This window comes from Crinia signifera, chromosome 19, assembly GCF_055691185.1.
Source record: "Crinia signifera chromosome 19, ASM5569118v1, whole genome shotgun sequence".
Lineage (NCBI taxonomy): Eukaryota > Metazoa > Chordata > Amphibia > Anura > Myobatrachidae > Crinia > Crinia signifera.
Genome location: NC_139226.1, coordinates 91,763,486 through 91,777,199, shown reverse-complemented (window position 1 = coordinate 91,777,199; position 13,714 = coordinate 91,763,486). Strand labels below are relative to the sequence as shown.

The following is a 13,714-nucleotide window of genomic DNA, read 5'->3' as shown; positions in this document are numbered from 1 at the left end:
GGGATGGGGGAGGGGGGGGGGGCAGGGGGGACGTATATTTGATTTGATCATATAAGAGAGGCAGTGTACACTGTATGTAGAAATGTAAAGTATGAGAGTGGCGGTAGGTGCATGTATGTATGTATGAAAGAGAACAGCAGTGTATATATATATATATATGTATGAGAGCAGCAATGTATGTTTGTATGAGTGCGGTTATGTATGTATGTATGTATGTATGTATGTATGTATGTATGTATGTATGTATGTATGTATGTGAGAGGCGGTGTATGTATGTGTGTAGGTGAGAGCTGGTGTATACATTTATATACAGTGTGAAAGAGCAGTACATGGATGTATACTATGTATGTATGTATGTATGAGTATCCGAATGAAATAGAAAATTATAGAAGTGTGTGTATGAGAATGAGAGACCAAGAAAAAGGTGAGATACACACGGGGGGAGATATATTGCTAGCAATATATTGCCCAGTGTCTCCTTTTCATCAGCGACCAGAGATGGTCGCTGATGAAAGGGAACCTCTGCCCGGGGATCCGCAGAGGTAATTAGCTGGTCGCAGGAGCAAGCTCCTGCGACCAGCGATTACAATGGGGCTGAAAACAGGAGCGCGCACCCGGCGATTTATCGCCGGGGCACACTTCCATCACTGGCAATATGGTCGCCTGCGACCATATTCCCAGCGATTATAGCCCCTATCGCCCCCGTGTGTACACAGCATAATATAAGACAGATGACAGAGTCCTACCCCTCTGTGGCAGACAGCAGAACAGTCGGTGACTTTCACCATCCTGGTGACTCCCATCCTTAACCCCAGCCCCGCCAGCCACTGCCTGAAACTCAGAGTTTTTATAACGGAGTAATGGCTTGTTTGCTGGGCCAGCATTAAAAGGATTAACAGCGCTAACCACACCTCTTGTGCGGCACTAGCCATACAGACTCTGGGGGAAACCTAAGTTGGGGGGCCCCTTTAAAAATGTTGCTATGGGGCCCACAAAGTTCTAGTCTGGCTGCCAGTTTGTTGTTGTGCAGGTAATCAGTGCCTTTGTTAAACAATGCGGTATGTATGGTGTTTGTGGAGGGTGGGGGCTGTGTTTTTTTAAGTGAGGTGTGTTTGTGTAAAGTGACAGAAGTGCATTTGTGTAAAGTGACAGAGGTGTGTATGTTGTGTAAAGTGACATAGATGTGTATCTGTGTGTTTGTGTAAAATGCTGTGTTTTTAAATGAAGTATAAAGGCCAAATGTACTAGCCTCTGAGTACAGTGGCTGTGCGGGATGCTAGCTGAACTCAGAGGTTCTTTTAAAGAGGCAGACATCTACAAGACAAAAAATGATTACCCTGTTACAAAAAACTCAGAGTTCAGTTGGCACCCTGCACAGCCACTGAACTCAGAGGCTTGTACATTTGGCCACATGGTTTTTTTAAGTGAAAGTGTTATGTGGACAGACCCCATGGTGGCTTGGTGGAGCCAGTGACGACGGGGTCTGTGGCGAGCGCTGGTCCGGGTTGCTTCTGCATTGACAGGAAGGAGCTGCTCTGCCGGTCTCTGCTGCTTATGCAGGCGGCAGCTCCTGCACCTACCTGTCAGCACAGAAGCAACCCAGTCCCAACGCTCCCCACAGAGCCCATCGGCACTGGCTCCACCAAGCCAGTGCCTCACCAACCACTAACCTCACCGCACGTCACTGGTGTGGATCTGAGACATCAAAAAACGCAATGGACCAGAGAGTAGCTGCCAGGAGGAAGAGACAGGAGCTTTATCATAAAGGGGGAGATTGTGAGATTAGAATTTGCAGTACTGGTGGTGTATTTAATTATTATGATATGTTTAACCTTTTACTGACCACTTATCTTATTTAAGTGTTTGAAGCTTATACTATAGATCTGCCATAGTGTTATATATTAATACTGTATTCCATTCAATATCCAGTGTATAAAAAGACCAATTTCAGGTCTGTGAAATCTTCCCCAGACTCCCAAATTTACTCCAATGCACTGCAGATTTGGAGATTTTGGATTAAATTTGAAAACCCCTTTTAAAAATCCTGCATTTGCCACTGCTGCAATACTGACACCCCCACCCCCGATACATAGCAGTCCATAGAAGTATATTCACAGTCCTCAGTACTACGCATGCTCAGAACCCATTTTTATGGGCTGCTGCAGCAACAGCCCTTTGAGGCGTACCTGAGGAAGGGAACACCTTCCAATGGGACTGCCTTAGGTGACTGGCAGGTCTGACTTCCAATAAGAAGTCACTGCCAGTCACATTGAAGCCAGCACAATCTCAAAGACTTCATCTGATTTCACACAGTGATGAGTTTTACCTGGGGGGCTGTAGCAGCCCTGCAGCCCATAGGTAATTACTGACACTGGTAGTTTTGTTCTATGATATTGTCCCTTAGAAACAATGTGACAGTGACATGCAGTAGTGTCTGTCACCCAGTAACAATGTGACAGTGACTTGCAGTAGTGTCTGTTACCCAGTAACAATGTGACAGTGATGTGCAGTAGCGTTTGTCACTCAGTAACAATGTGACAGTGTTTGCAGTAGCGTCTGTCACTCAGTAACAATGTGACAGTGACATGCAGTAGTGTCTGTCACCCAGTAACAATGTGACAGTGACTTGCAGTAGTGTCTGTTACCCAGTAACTATGTGACAGTGTTGTGCAGTAGTGTCTGTCACTCAGTAACAATGTGACAGTGATGTGCAGTAGCACCTGTCACACAGTAACAATGTGACAGTGATGTGCAGTAGTGTCAATCACCCAGTAACAATGGCCCTTATTCTGGTTGGTGCGGCCGGAGCCGCACACGGTGCTCCGGCCGCACAAACCAAGCCCCGCCCACGAGACGGATCGCCACGGGCCGTCCGTACACGGACGGCTGGCGATCCGCATAAAAATGGTGGGGCGTACGCCTCCACCATGGTGGGAGCTGCCCCCTGCATTCGATGGTCGTCGACCATCGAAGGCAGGGCCGCACGCCACAGCAGCTCCCGCAAGCTGAGACCACACGGACAATCGTCCGTGTGATAGCTTGTATGGGGGCTGAGAGCTGACATCCGGCGACGTCAGCTTTCCGCCCCCATCAGTGGCGTCATACCCTGATTAGCATGCATACGCCCTGCGTTTGCATGGGAACGCCCATGAAACGCGGGGCGTATACATAGGGAAATGAGGGTATGAAGCCCCTCACGCCCCTATACGCCCCCTTTGCGGCGGACGAAATACGTCTGCGGCGAATGGGGCTGCACATGCGCAGATTGACCTCTGCGCATGTGCAGACTAAAAACATCGGCGGTACGGCCGCACGCGGGCCGTACCGTCCGATTCAGAATAAGGGCCAATGTGACAGTGATGTGCAGTAGTGTCAATCACCCAGTAACAATGTGACAGTGATGTGCAGTAGTGTCTGTCACCCAGTAACAATGTGACAGTGATGTGCAGTAGTGTCTGTCACCCAGTAACAATGTGACAGTGATGTGCAGTAGTGTCTGTCACCGTGTAACAATGTAACAGTGACTTGTGGTAGTGTCTGTCACCCAGTAACAATGTGACAGTAATGTGCAGTAGTGTCTGTCACCCAGTAACAATGGGCCTTATTCTAGTTCACTCTTTCAGACAAAATCCATCTTAGATGGACAAAACCATGTGCACTGCAGGTGGGGCAGATGTTACTTGTGCAGAGAGAATTAGATTTGGGTGGGGTTTTACTTCAAAGTGAGATCTATATTGCAGTGTAAAAATAAAGCAGCCAGTATTTACCCTGTACAGAAACAAAATAACTGACCCAAATCTAAATTTCTCTGAACATTTTACATCTGCCCCCCTGCAGTGCACATGGTTTTGTCCATCTAAGAAGGATTTTGTCAGAAAGAGTGAACTAGAATAAGGCCCAATGTGACAGTGATGTGCAGTAGTGTCTGTCACCCAGTAACATTTTGACACTCTCCTTCCAACGCGTTTCATCAGGATAACTTGTCTTCTTCAAAGCTTGGAGAGGAGTGATGGGAAGACCGTATTTATACTTACGCACATTGCATCAATTAAGCTTACTTCCGCCGGATGTTTAGCCTGGGCGGAGGTGCCATAGATTACATATGATAGTTTTCTAAAACAGCTGGTTAATACAACAAGGGCCAAATGTATTAAAATTATTTTTATGTGGCTATTATGGCGACTAGGTAGATTAGCCATAAAAGTCCTTGTAAAAACTATCTGTAAGCGTCCAGCGCCGAGCTGTAGGTGCTGTGGATGAAAAGGGACAATTTATTAGGATGAAAAGAAAGTGTTCGAAGCCTGAGGAGTATGAGAAAATTGTCAAAGTGATGGAGTCAAAGTTTATACACAAGGGATACAAATCGACCACTTTAAGCAAAGCCATCGAGGAAGTTGATACTACTGTTGGATAAACCAAAAGAACCAAAGGAAACTGGGGCCAATATCGCTTTTATTTCAAATTTTAGCAGTCATCATCGTCAAGACCAGAGAATTTTTAATCAAAATTGGAATTTGCTTTCACGTAACCCCATTTTATCTGATATTTTTCCCAGCGAAACCTAAGTTTATCTATAGGAGAGCTCCTAATATAAAAGATAAATTAGTTTCCAGTGCTTTTATAGAGAAACCACTGGGTGGTATCATCAGAAATAAAGTTTTCACAGGTGCGGGGATTGCGCCATGTGTAAATCCTGCACTACCACTGCTAAGAAAACGGTCGAGCTAACACTTAACCATCAGGTGTTTAAATTAAATCATTTTATGACGTGCCACTCTAAATTTGCTATTTATGTCATTATGTGTACCTGTGATAAACTGTATGTGGGAAAGACCACCAGGACCTTGAAGATCCGGTGGTCAGAGCACATAAGAAATCTAAAAAAGGGGAATCTAGATCATCCCTTTTCACTGCACTTTAAAGAGGTCCACCCATGCTCCCCGAATCATATTAAAGGATTTTGGGGTCTAGAACTTATCAAAGATAATTGGCGGCATAAAAATAAGGAAAATCATCTGGCCGAGAAAGAGATGCGGTGGATTTATGACCTCAATTCTTTATCCCACCATGGCCTCAATTTAGATTTTGAATTGAAATGGTTTCTTTAAGCCTTTTAAAATCATTTGTTTTTATATTTCTTATGTATCCCCATTTTAATGTATATTTATCTGAATTGATACGTTCTTAAAGATGTATTTATCCATGAACATTGCCACTTTTAATTTGGAAAGCTGCGCTAAACTTGTAAGGGTCTATGCGCTCCATAGATAATCACTTCTGTGCGTTCCACGGTACCCACATGGAAATAAATCCCCCGCCAGAAGTCATGCGCTCCTTACAGAGCATTCCGTGCGGTCCATGGGTTCTGTATACAAACAGCCCCCGCCGGAAGCTACGTAGATGCCGAAAGGTATCATGCGGTCCAGCGGCCGCTGCCGGTGCGTTCCACAGCACCTACGGCTCGGTGCTGGATGCTTACAGATAGTTATTACAAGGACTTTTATGGCTAATCTACCTAGGTGCCGACTTAGCCACATAATAATAATTTTAATACATTTGGCCCTTGTTGTATTTACCAGCTATTTTAGGAAACTATCATATGTAATCTATGGCACTTCCGCCCAGGCTAAACATCCAGCGGAAGTAAGCTTAATTGATGCAATGTGCATAAGTATAAATACGGTCTTCCCATCACTCCTCTCCAAGCCTTGAAGAAGACAGGTTATCCTGATGAAACGCGTTGGCAGGAAAGGAGCGTGCTTGCTGCTTTTGTTGCTGGGAATACTGCTTGTACACGGCTACGGATTGGGGTATAAGGCCAATACCCCAGTCACAAGGTACCGGACTTCTTTCCATCTTGTATATCCCAGCTTATGTGCATATATTTTTTTGAATAAATTTATCAACATTGAAATAGGGATTTCTGTCTTTACATTACATATCTGTATACGGGAGTTGACACCTTCCAAGACAGGAGATCCCCAAATACTGAGATGCATCTGTAATTGCACATTTATTTGTGAGTATGGTACGCTCTACCTTTGAAGTTGCACCTGTGGTGAACCCTTAATATCTTCAAAAAGATACCTTTATGTGCACCATCTACCTTTTTCAATCGTGAGTGAGGGTACGCTTGCAGTACGATGCATTGATCAACAAAGTCATGAATAAATGTTTGCCATTATCAGTGTGTTATGTGTGTGTCAGAGCTCTGATACTGCAATGAATAATTGGGAAATTGTTATGTTCAATGAAAGCTCTAAAAGAAACTGCCGAAACCCGGGATCGAACCAGGGACCTTTAGATCTTCAGTCTAACGCTCTCCCAACTGAGCTATTTCGGCTGTGAGATAAAATCAGGAGCACATGGGAGGGACGTGATACAGACCAACTTCCCAGTAGAGCAAACCCTGTTTTACAGGAAACAGATTTTCTCGCTTTGAGCTATTCACAAAGAAGGTTACTGTGGGGAGATTCCTGAATTGTCCAGCAAGTAATCCATGGTTATGGTATATTGGGTTTACCATGGGTAGATTGGGTCGGCAATCACTGGGTTGACCCCCATTGGTCGACAGTGAGTAGGTTGACACCTATGAATGGTCAACACACCCACGGTTGACAGGGTCGAAATGTCGACACAAGCCTTAGGTTGACCATAGAAAGGTTGACAGTCAAAAGGCTGACACAATTTTTTTCAAATTTTTTTACACAAATGTTGACACGGACACCATCTAAGTCAGGCATGTCCAAACTATGGCCCTCCAGCTGTTGTGAAACTCCATATCCCAGCATGCCTTGCCATAGTTCTAGCATTCCCCAATAGCAAAACTGTGGCAAAGCCTGATGGGACTTGTAGTTTCACAACTGGAGGACCATAGATTGGACATGCCTGATCTAAATGTACCGAGTCCCCCCACGCTACGCTACGCTCTCCATGCTTCGGGCACAATGCCTTGCTACGCACCTTCCCATGTTCGACCCAAGGCTTGTGTCGACCTTCTGACCCTGTCAACCTTGGGTGTGTCAAACCATTCATGGGTGTCGACCTACTCATTGTTGACCAATGGAGGTCGACCTAGACATGGACTAGGCCCACATTTAGTGTGTCAAACCATATAGTCAACATAATGAAAAGGTTGACACAAGCAAAATGTCGACATGACAATGGTTGACACATGGGGAATATTTGTCCATTTTTTAAACTGTTTCATACTTTATCATCCACGTGGGCTCCGAACGGAAACAGTAAACTTTGCACGAACTGGGCTTCCACACTCCCAATTGTTGACATTGACAACAAAAACCCCACACCCAATCTTTTAATGCTGACTCCTCCAGAGTCCCGTGCAAATGGCAATAGCACTGCGGAAATCACTGAAAAAATGGGCACCGGTCCACTTTTACAGAGATCTGCCCTTGCACATTAGAGTCTGTGCCCTCTAGTGCTCAGACTCTATAGTGCTGCGTGGCTGCGGGCAGACAGGAGGGGTCCATCTGAAGGTGCTGCACACAGGCCTTCTCTCTTTAGATTTTCACTTTTTTTGAGCCGACAGGTGATATTTTATATCCTACCATCCACTACGGCGTAGTGTGAGGATATAATAGTGTGCTGAGCGCAGCCAGGCACCGTGCCCGAAGCATGGTGAGTGCATTGAGCGGTGTCCATGTCGACTGTGTCAAAATTCAGGACAAACACATTGGCGACCTAATGCCTCCCAACCCTGTCAACATTAGCCATATCGACCTATTTCAGGTGTCAACCTAAGGCCTGTCGACCTTCTTTGGTCAACGCAATCTTTTTTGATCTTAATTGAGTCGACCCTTTGACCCATCCATACCCCTGTGATCAGGTTAGGATCTTGTGGTTTAAATCACAATTTTTTTATTTATTTTTTTATAAGAAAAGTTTAATTAATGCAACAATAAAGAATAAAGATGTTGCAGCATTACAGGTGAGTGCATGGATATATAGGCTAGTCTATGAGATTTTATATATAAAACAATATATAAACAATGCTTCTTTATATTATCTCCTCAATGTGTTTCCTCCACTGGGCTGTCATGTTATAGGAACAGCTGCTGTACGACTGATTGGAGAAAGGAATCCTTAATAGTTTTGATGAGTTACAGTAACACAGTACCCAGTAACAATGTGACAATGTGACAATGACAATATGACACATTGGTTAAAACATTTGATAAAATGGTTACTTTCAAAAATCAGTCTGTGCATAGCCCCAGTGGCCTAATGGATAAGGCACTGGCCTCCTAAGCCAGGGATTGTGGGTTCGAGTCCCATCTGGGGTGATAACATTTTTTGCAACATTCTATTTTTTGCAAATATTCAAAGTTACATAAATAAAATACACTGAAGCCCCAGTTTATAACAATCTAAGGCCCCCATACACTGGGCCGATTTGTTCTAAGGACAAGGTGGACCAATTTTGCCCTTGAAAGCCCCCAGTAGGCTCACATGCGATTTGGCACGCGATCGCATGGGATTTATTGCATGTAATCCTGGGGAGCTGTTGTGGTGGTGGGGGTGGGCAGCGGGGTACAGCCAGATGGTGGTGGTGGGCAGGCGGGCAGCTTATAGTGGTGGCCAGTGGGGTCCACCAGAGCAACAGCAGCAGCAGCTGGGAGCTTGTAGCAGCCAGCATTTTGCCAGGCGGGGGTTGCGGCTGCTGAATATTTTGAAATGACTGGCCGGACACTGATTGGCTGAAAGAATTCTCGGTACTTGTTTCCTAGCACGGCCACAATCTTTGGGATCGTGTACCTTTAAGTGAAGGTACACAATCCCCGCGATGGACCCGATTTTGAAATCAGGTCCATTTTGCCAGCAAAGGAAAAATCGGGGGCATCGCGTCGGTCGGGACCATTAACATTATAATGGCACAAGATGAGATGGACTTGATTAAGTCCATCTCACATAGTAAAAAATGTGAAAAATGTGAAATGGGCCAATATGACCCATTTCACATTATATATGGCCCCGTCGTCACCCCACGATATACGCCAACCAGAAGCGTGGCGAGCGCAGCGAGCCCGCGAGGGGCGGCGGTGCGCGTCCTCCGACCTTTTCATTCCCCTACTATCCACGTCGGCGTGGAGTTGAGAATATATAGTGTGGCGAGCGCAGCGAGCCACCGCGCCCGAAGCGTGGCGAGCCCCGCGAGGGGACGCTTATACCTGTGAAGTTATACGAGTCCCCTCGCGGGCTCGCTGCGCTCGCCACGCTTCGGGTTGGCGTCTATCGTGGGGTGGGGTTTACGTTGTAAAATTTGGGGGTTTAGGGAATATTTGACATTGAATCCAATGTAAAATCGGGTCCCAGGGACCGTATTTACATTTGATTCAATTAAAATATTGGGTTGGTCGCATCGCATGCGACCAAATCGTATGCGATGCGATCAACGCGATTTTTCCGACACGACCACCCCGATGGAAATCGGTGTGGCCGTGCTAGGAAACAAGTACCAAATTCTCTCAGCCAATCAATGTCCGGCCAGTCATATCAAAATATTGAGCAGCCGCATCACACCTCGATGCCCAGCAAAATGCTGCTACAAGCGCCCAGCCATCGCCACTGCTCGGACAGACACCGCTGCCCGCCACTACAAGCTGCACGCCCCCCTGCCACTGCCCGCCCCACGAACCATGCTGCCCAGTGGCGTAACAATAGCCCCGCAGACCCCGCGGTCGTGGGAAGGCGCTGATTAATTGAGTATTATCATGCACTATACTGCTGCTGGGGCCCCTCTGTTCGCCACCGCTGCCGCAAGGATCTGCAAATCTACTTATCTCTTGTCTGCGGTCCCGGACGGCTCTCCTCCTGGCAGGCTTGTTAATGAAATTGACCCTCAAAAAATGGCCACCCCCTTACAGCAGACACTTTTTGAGGATGCTAGAGGAGGCGTCGGCCTCCTCTAGCATCCTCAAAAAAGGTTCTGCTGTTAGGGGGCGGCGATTTATTGTGGGTCATTTTCATTAAACCTGCAAGGAGGAGAGCCGCCCAGGACCGCAGATAAGAGACAAGTAGATCTGCGGGTCCCGGCGGCGGTTCCGTCGGTAAGTAGTGGGGCTGGAGACGGGTGCAAAAAATTGTTATGCACTGTCCCAACTGCTGGCTGCACATAGGTGTGTGCCTGTGGTGCTTCACTGCTGGCACCCAACTAGGATCGGACCGACACATCGCATGCTAGAAAGCATCCGCAATGTGCCACTGATGGGCCCGATTGTGAGACATCTGATGTCCCACTGGTACAACCACAGGGTCCCGGTCTGATGTGCAGGGGACCGCACATTGGACCTGATGGCATGTCACACACAACCGATTTGGTCCTATTTTACTGCCTGATCCGTCAGAATCGGACCAAATCGGCTAAGTGTATGGGGCCTTTAGATTCAACCAACGTAATTTCCAATGAGCAAATGTTTGTCCTAATATTTTTGAACACTTTCAGCATTTATCATGGTATTTATGAAAGCATAACACTTACTGGAAAGGTCTCATATATCTACATCTTATGGAATCTCTGTGTTGCTCCAAAGACATTTTGGTCTGGCAGATATAGACAAACTGCATTCACCCAAGGCAATTCTGTACATTCAGATGTCAGTGTTTTGGGGAAGGTTGAACAGATAGATACAAAGCTGGAGTCAATGAACGGTAAAACAAAACAAGACTGAATCACCTACATAGAAATGTAAATGCCAATGTTGGGCCTTGATTCATGCAGCACTACAGGTGCGGCAGATGTAATTTGTGCAGAGTGAGCTAGATTAGGATGGGGTGTGTTCAAACTCAAATCTAGGACTTAGTTGTAAAAATAAAGCTTACTTTTGTGTGCTACATACAATGGCTGTCAGGATTTACCCTAAACAGAAATGATATAACCCAAACAAATATAAATCTCTCTGCACGTTACATTTGCAGGGTTAAGATTTGTGAGGTCCCCGGACAACAAACTTGTGGGGGCCCCTCTCAATAAAAGTGATATAATGGCGTTCAAAAAAAAGAAAGTATAATTTATCAATCAATCTCCTTATGTAAACCCATTAGCTGCTCTGTATAATTTATATTATGCAAATTATAGATGTTACTTCAGTGCTGATTGGTTGTCATGGGCAACTTCTCCACTGGCTCACTTCTCCATTATCACTGCATCATACATCTGCCCCAATGTGAGAAAGAAATGGGAACTGTTTGTCAAATTGCTGTATCTTTGCATAAGACACAAGCACAATAAAAAAGAAATCTCTCAAAGTATTTAAAAACTTAGAAATGTGTGGCAGTTTCTTAGTGAGTCTAATGGGATAATCCTATTTTGACATAAAAATGGGAATTTATCTAGTAGTATTAGTAATTTTTTATTTTGATTTGATTATAGACCCCTTATAGGTATTATGTGTCTTCCGTTAGGTGTGGGCTGTCATATATATTGTATATAAACATATAAATACATCATTGAACATTTTTATATATATATATATATATATATATGACTAACTTCTCCTCACCTTTATGAGGTGAACTACCGCCAATGACCTTAACAGAAAGTGAAAGCTATTTTTTGCAGGGATACTAATCTGTTTCCAACTTTCTGGATATGGAGAAAGGGAGCTGTGAAGACAGAGATTGGAGGTAGGAGCAGGTAGGGACTGAGGGCGGGGTGGAGAGTTTGTGGGCTAAAAACTGTCACAGCCCAAAGTGAAAGTAAAAACTGTCACAGCTCAAAGTAAAAGTACATTGCAGAAGCCATCGCTTTGATGGGCTTTTAACTAGTATTACATAATTCTTTGTCAAGTATTTTTTTTTGCAACTAAAATTCTTTTCATTGCTCCTTTCACATCCTTGTTCCTCAGACTGTAGATGAAAGGATTTAACATCGGTGCCACCACAGTGTAGATAATACTCAAAATTCTGTCATAATGTACCGAGTAGCTGGAAGATGGACGCAAATACATGAAGGCTATTGTCCCGTAAAATAGGATGACCACTGCTAGGTGAGAGGAACATGTGGAGAAAGCTTTGTGCCTGCCTTCCGTGGAACGTATTTTAAGGATGGATGAGATGATACGAGCATAAGAATACACTACTATTATAAATGGGATCATAACAGGAAGTCCACCTTCTGTGTAGATCAAGAGTTTGTTGATCGAGACATCTGAACAAGCCAACTGCAACAGAGGGGCCATATCGCAGAAGAAGTGGTGGACTATATTCAAGCCCCGAAAAGTAATCCTAGAAGCCATGGTGCTATGCAACAGTGAGTGAAGACTAGCCGCTAACCATGATCCAACCACAAGAAGGACACAAACTTTGCGGCTGATGATCACCATGTAATGCAACGGGCTACAGATGGCCACAAAGCGGTCATATGCCATGACAGCCAACAGTAAGCATTCTGTGGAAGCGAATAAAAGGAAAAAATACAATTGGAAAATACACTCAGCCAAGGAGATAAACTTATCTTCTGATATGATGCTCACTAACAATTTGGGGACAATAGTTGAGGCGTAGCATATGTCCACAAGAGACAAATTACTCAAGAAGAAATACATGGGTGTGTTTAGATGGGAGTCCATCCTTACTAGGAAAATTATGGTGGCATTCCCTAAAATGCTCAAAAGATACATGGTCAGAAATACCACAAACAGCATCGTCTTTTGCTTCGTTAGGTCGGAAAGTCCCACCAGTAGAAATTCTGTAGGTCTGCTGGAATTCATCTTATCTGCGGAAACAGGAAAAAAAATACCCCAAACGAATCAGATCATTTATATTGAGCTACTAAGTGGCATATTCAGTTGAACGTTCTCATTTTTTTTTTCAAGCAATACATGACATTTGTGGCACATACAGGGCATACCATCTCTAGGATATGATAGGGCTTAGGTCGGAAGGTTGATACAGCCATTCGGTTGACAATGGGAAGGTCAACGGTCTGTTTTTCATATTTTTGAGCCGACGTGTGCCAACAGGCGGTATTTCATACCATACCATCTATTACGGCATGGTGGGAGAATAAAATTGAGTGCTGAGTGCAGCGAGGCACCGTGCCTGATGCAGTACACTCAGCTGGTGTCCATGTAGACTACAGTATGTCCACATTCAGCACAAAAAAAACATGATAAACTTAAGTCAACCTTTTGACGGTCGACCCATACCCAGACACAGGGCTTTTGCAATTCCATTAGACTCATTCTTTTTTTTTTTTACAGGTCCCCAAAGCAGGTACAAACTTTGGAAAAATCCTTATTTTAAGGTAAAAATATCACGACTTGGGCCCTTATTCTGGTTGGTGCGGTAATATCTGCGTGCGTTCGTGCCGCCGATGTTTTGTGTCTGCGCATGTGCAGAGGCGTCTCTGCGCATGTGCGAGACGGACGCACGGCCACATTCCGCATGAAATGTGTACACCACGAACAGGGGGTGGAGAGGGGTGTGAAGGGCTGTTTGGGCTCATTACCATATGTTTACACCCCGCGTTTCATGAGCGTTCCCATGCAAACGCTGGGCGTACGTATGGTAATGCGGCCGTGACGCACGTGTAGGGGGCGGACATATGACATCGCCAGATGTCAGCTGCCCGCCCAGATCCCTGCTTTTGCACGGAGAAATGCCCATGTGGTCTGAGGTTGCGGGAGCTGCCTGGCCACTTGGTCCTGCATTCGATGGTCTGCGACCATCGAATGATGGGGGAGGTTCCCTG

General features: G+C 45.2%; 1 protein-coding gene and 2 non-coding genes across 3 annotated transcripts; 1 reads left to right on the top strand and 2 right to left on the bottom strand.

Annotated features, from left to right (window-relative positions):
* Positions 1-6,270: 6,270 nt before the first annotated feature.
* TRNAF-GAA (transfer RNA phenylalanine (anticodon GAA)) lies at positions 6,271-6,343 on the bottom strand. The gene has a single exon. It is a non-coding gene; the product is annotated as a tRNA-Phe (tRNA).
* Positions 6,344-8,233: 1,890 nt separating this feature from the next.
* On the top strand, positions 8,234-8,306 carry TRNAR-CCU (transfer RNA arginine (anticodon CCU)). The gene has a single exon. It is a non-coding gene; the product is annotated as a tRNA-Arg (tRNA).
* A 3,498-nt stretch (positions 8,307-11,804) lies between these two features.
* LOC146041595 (olfactory receptor 1E5-like) lies at positions 11,805-12,731 on the bottom strand. The gene has a single exon (XM_083161541.1). The coding sequence runs from the start codon at positions 12,729-12,731 to the stop codon at positions 11,805-11,807; it is 927 nt and encodes a 308-aa protein (XP_083017667.1).
* Between the last annotated feature and the right edge of the window lie 983 nt (positions 12,732-13,714).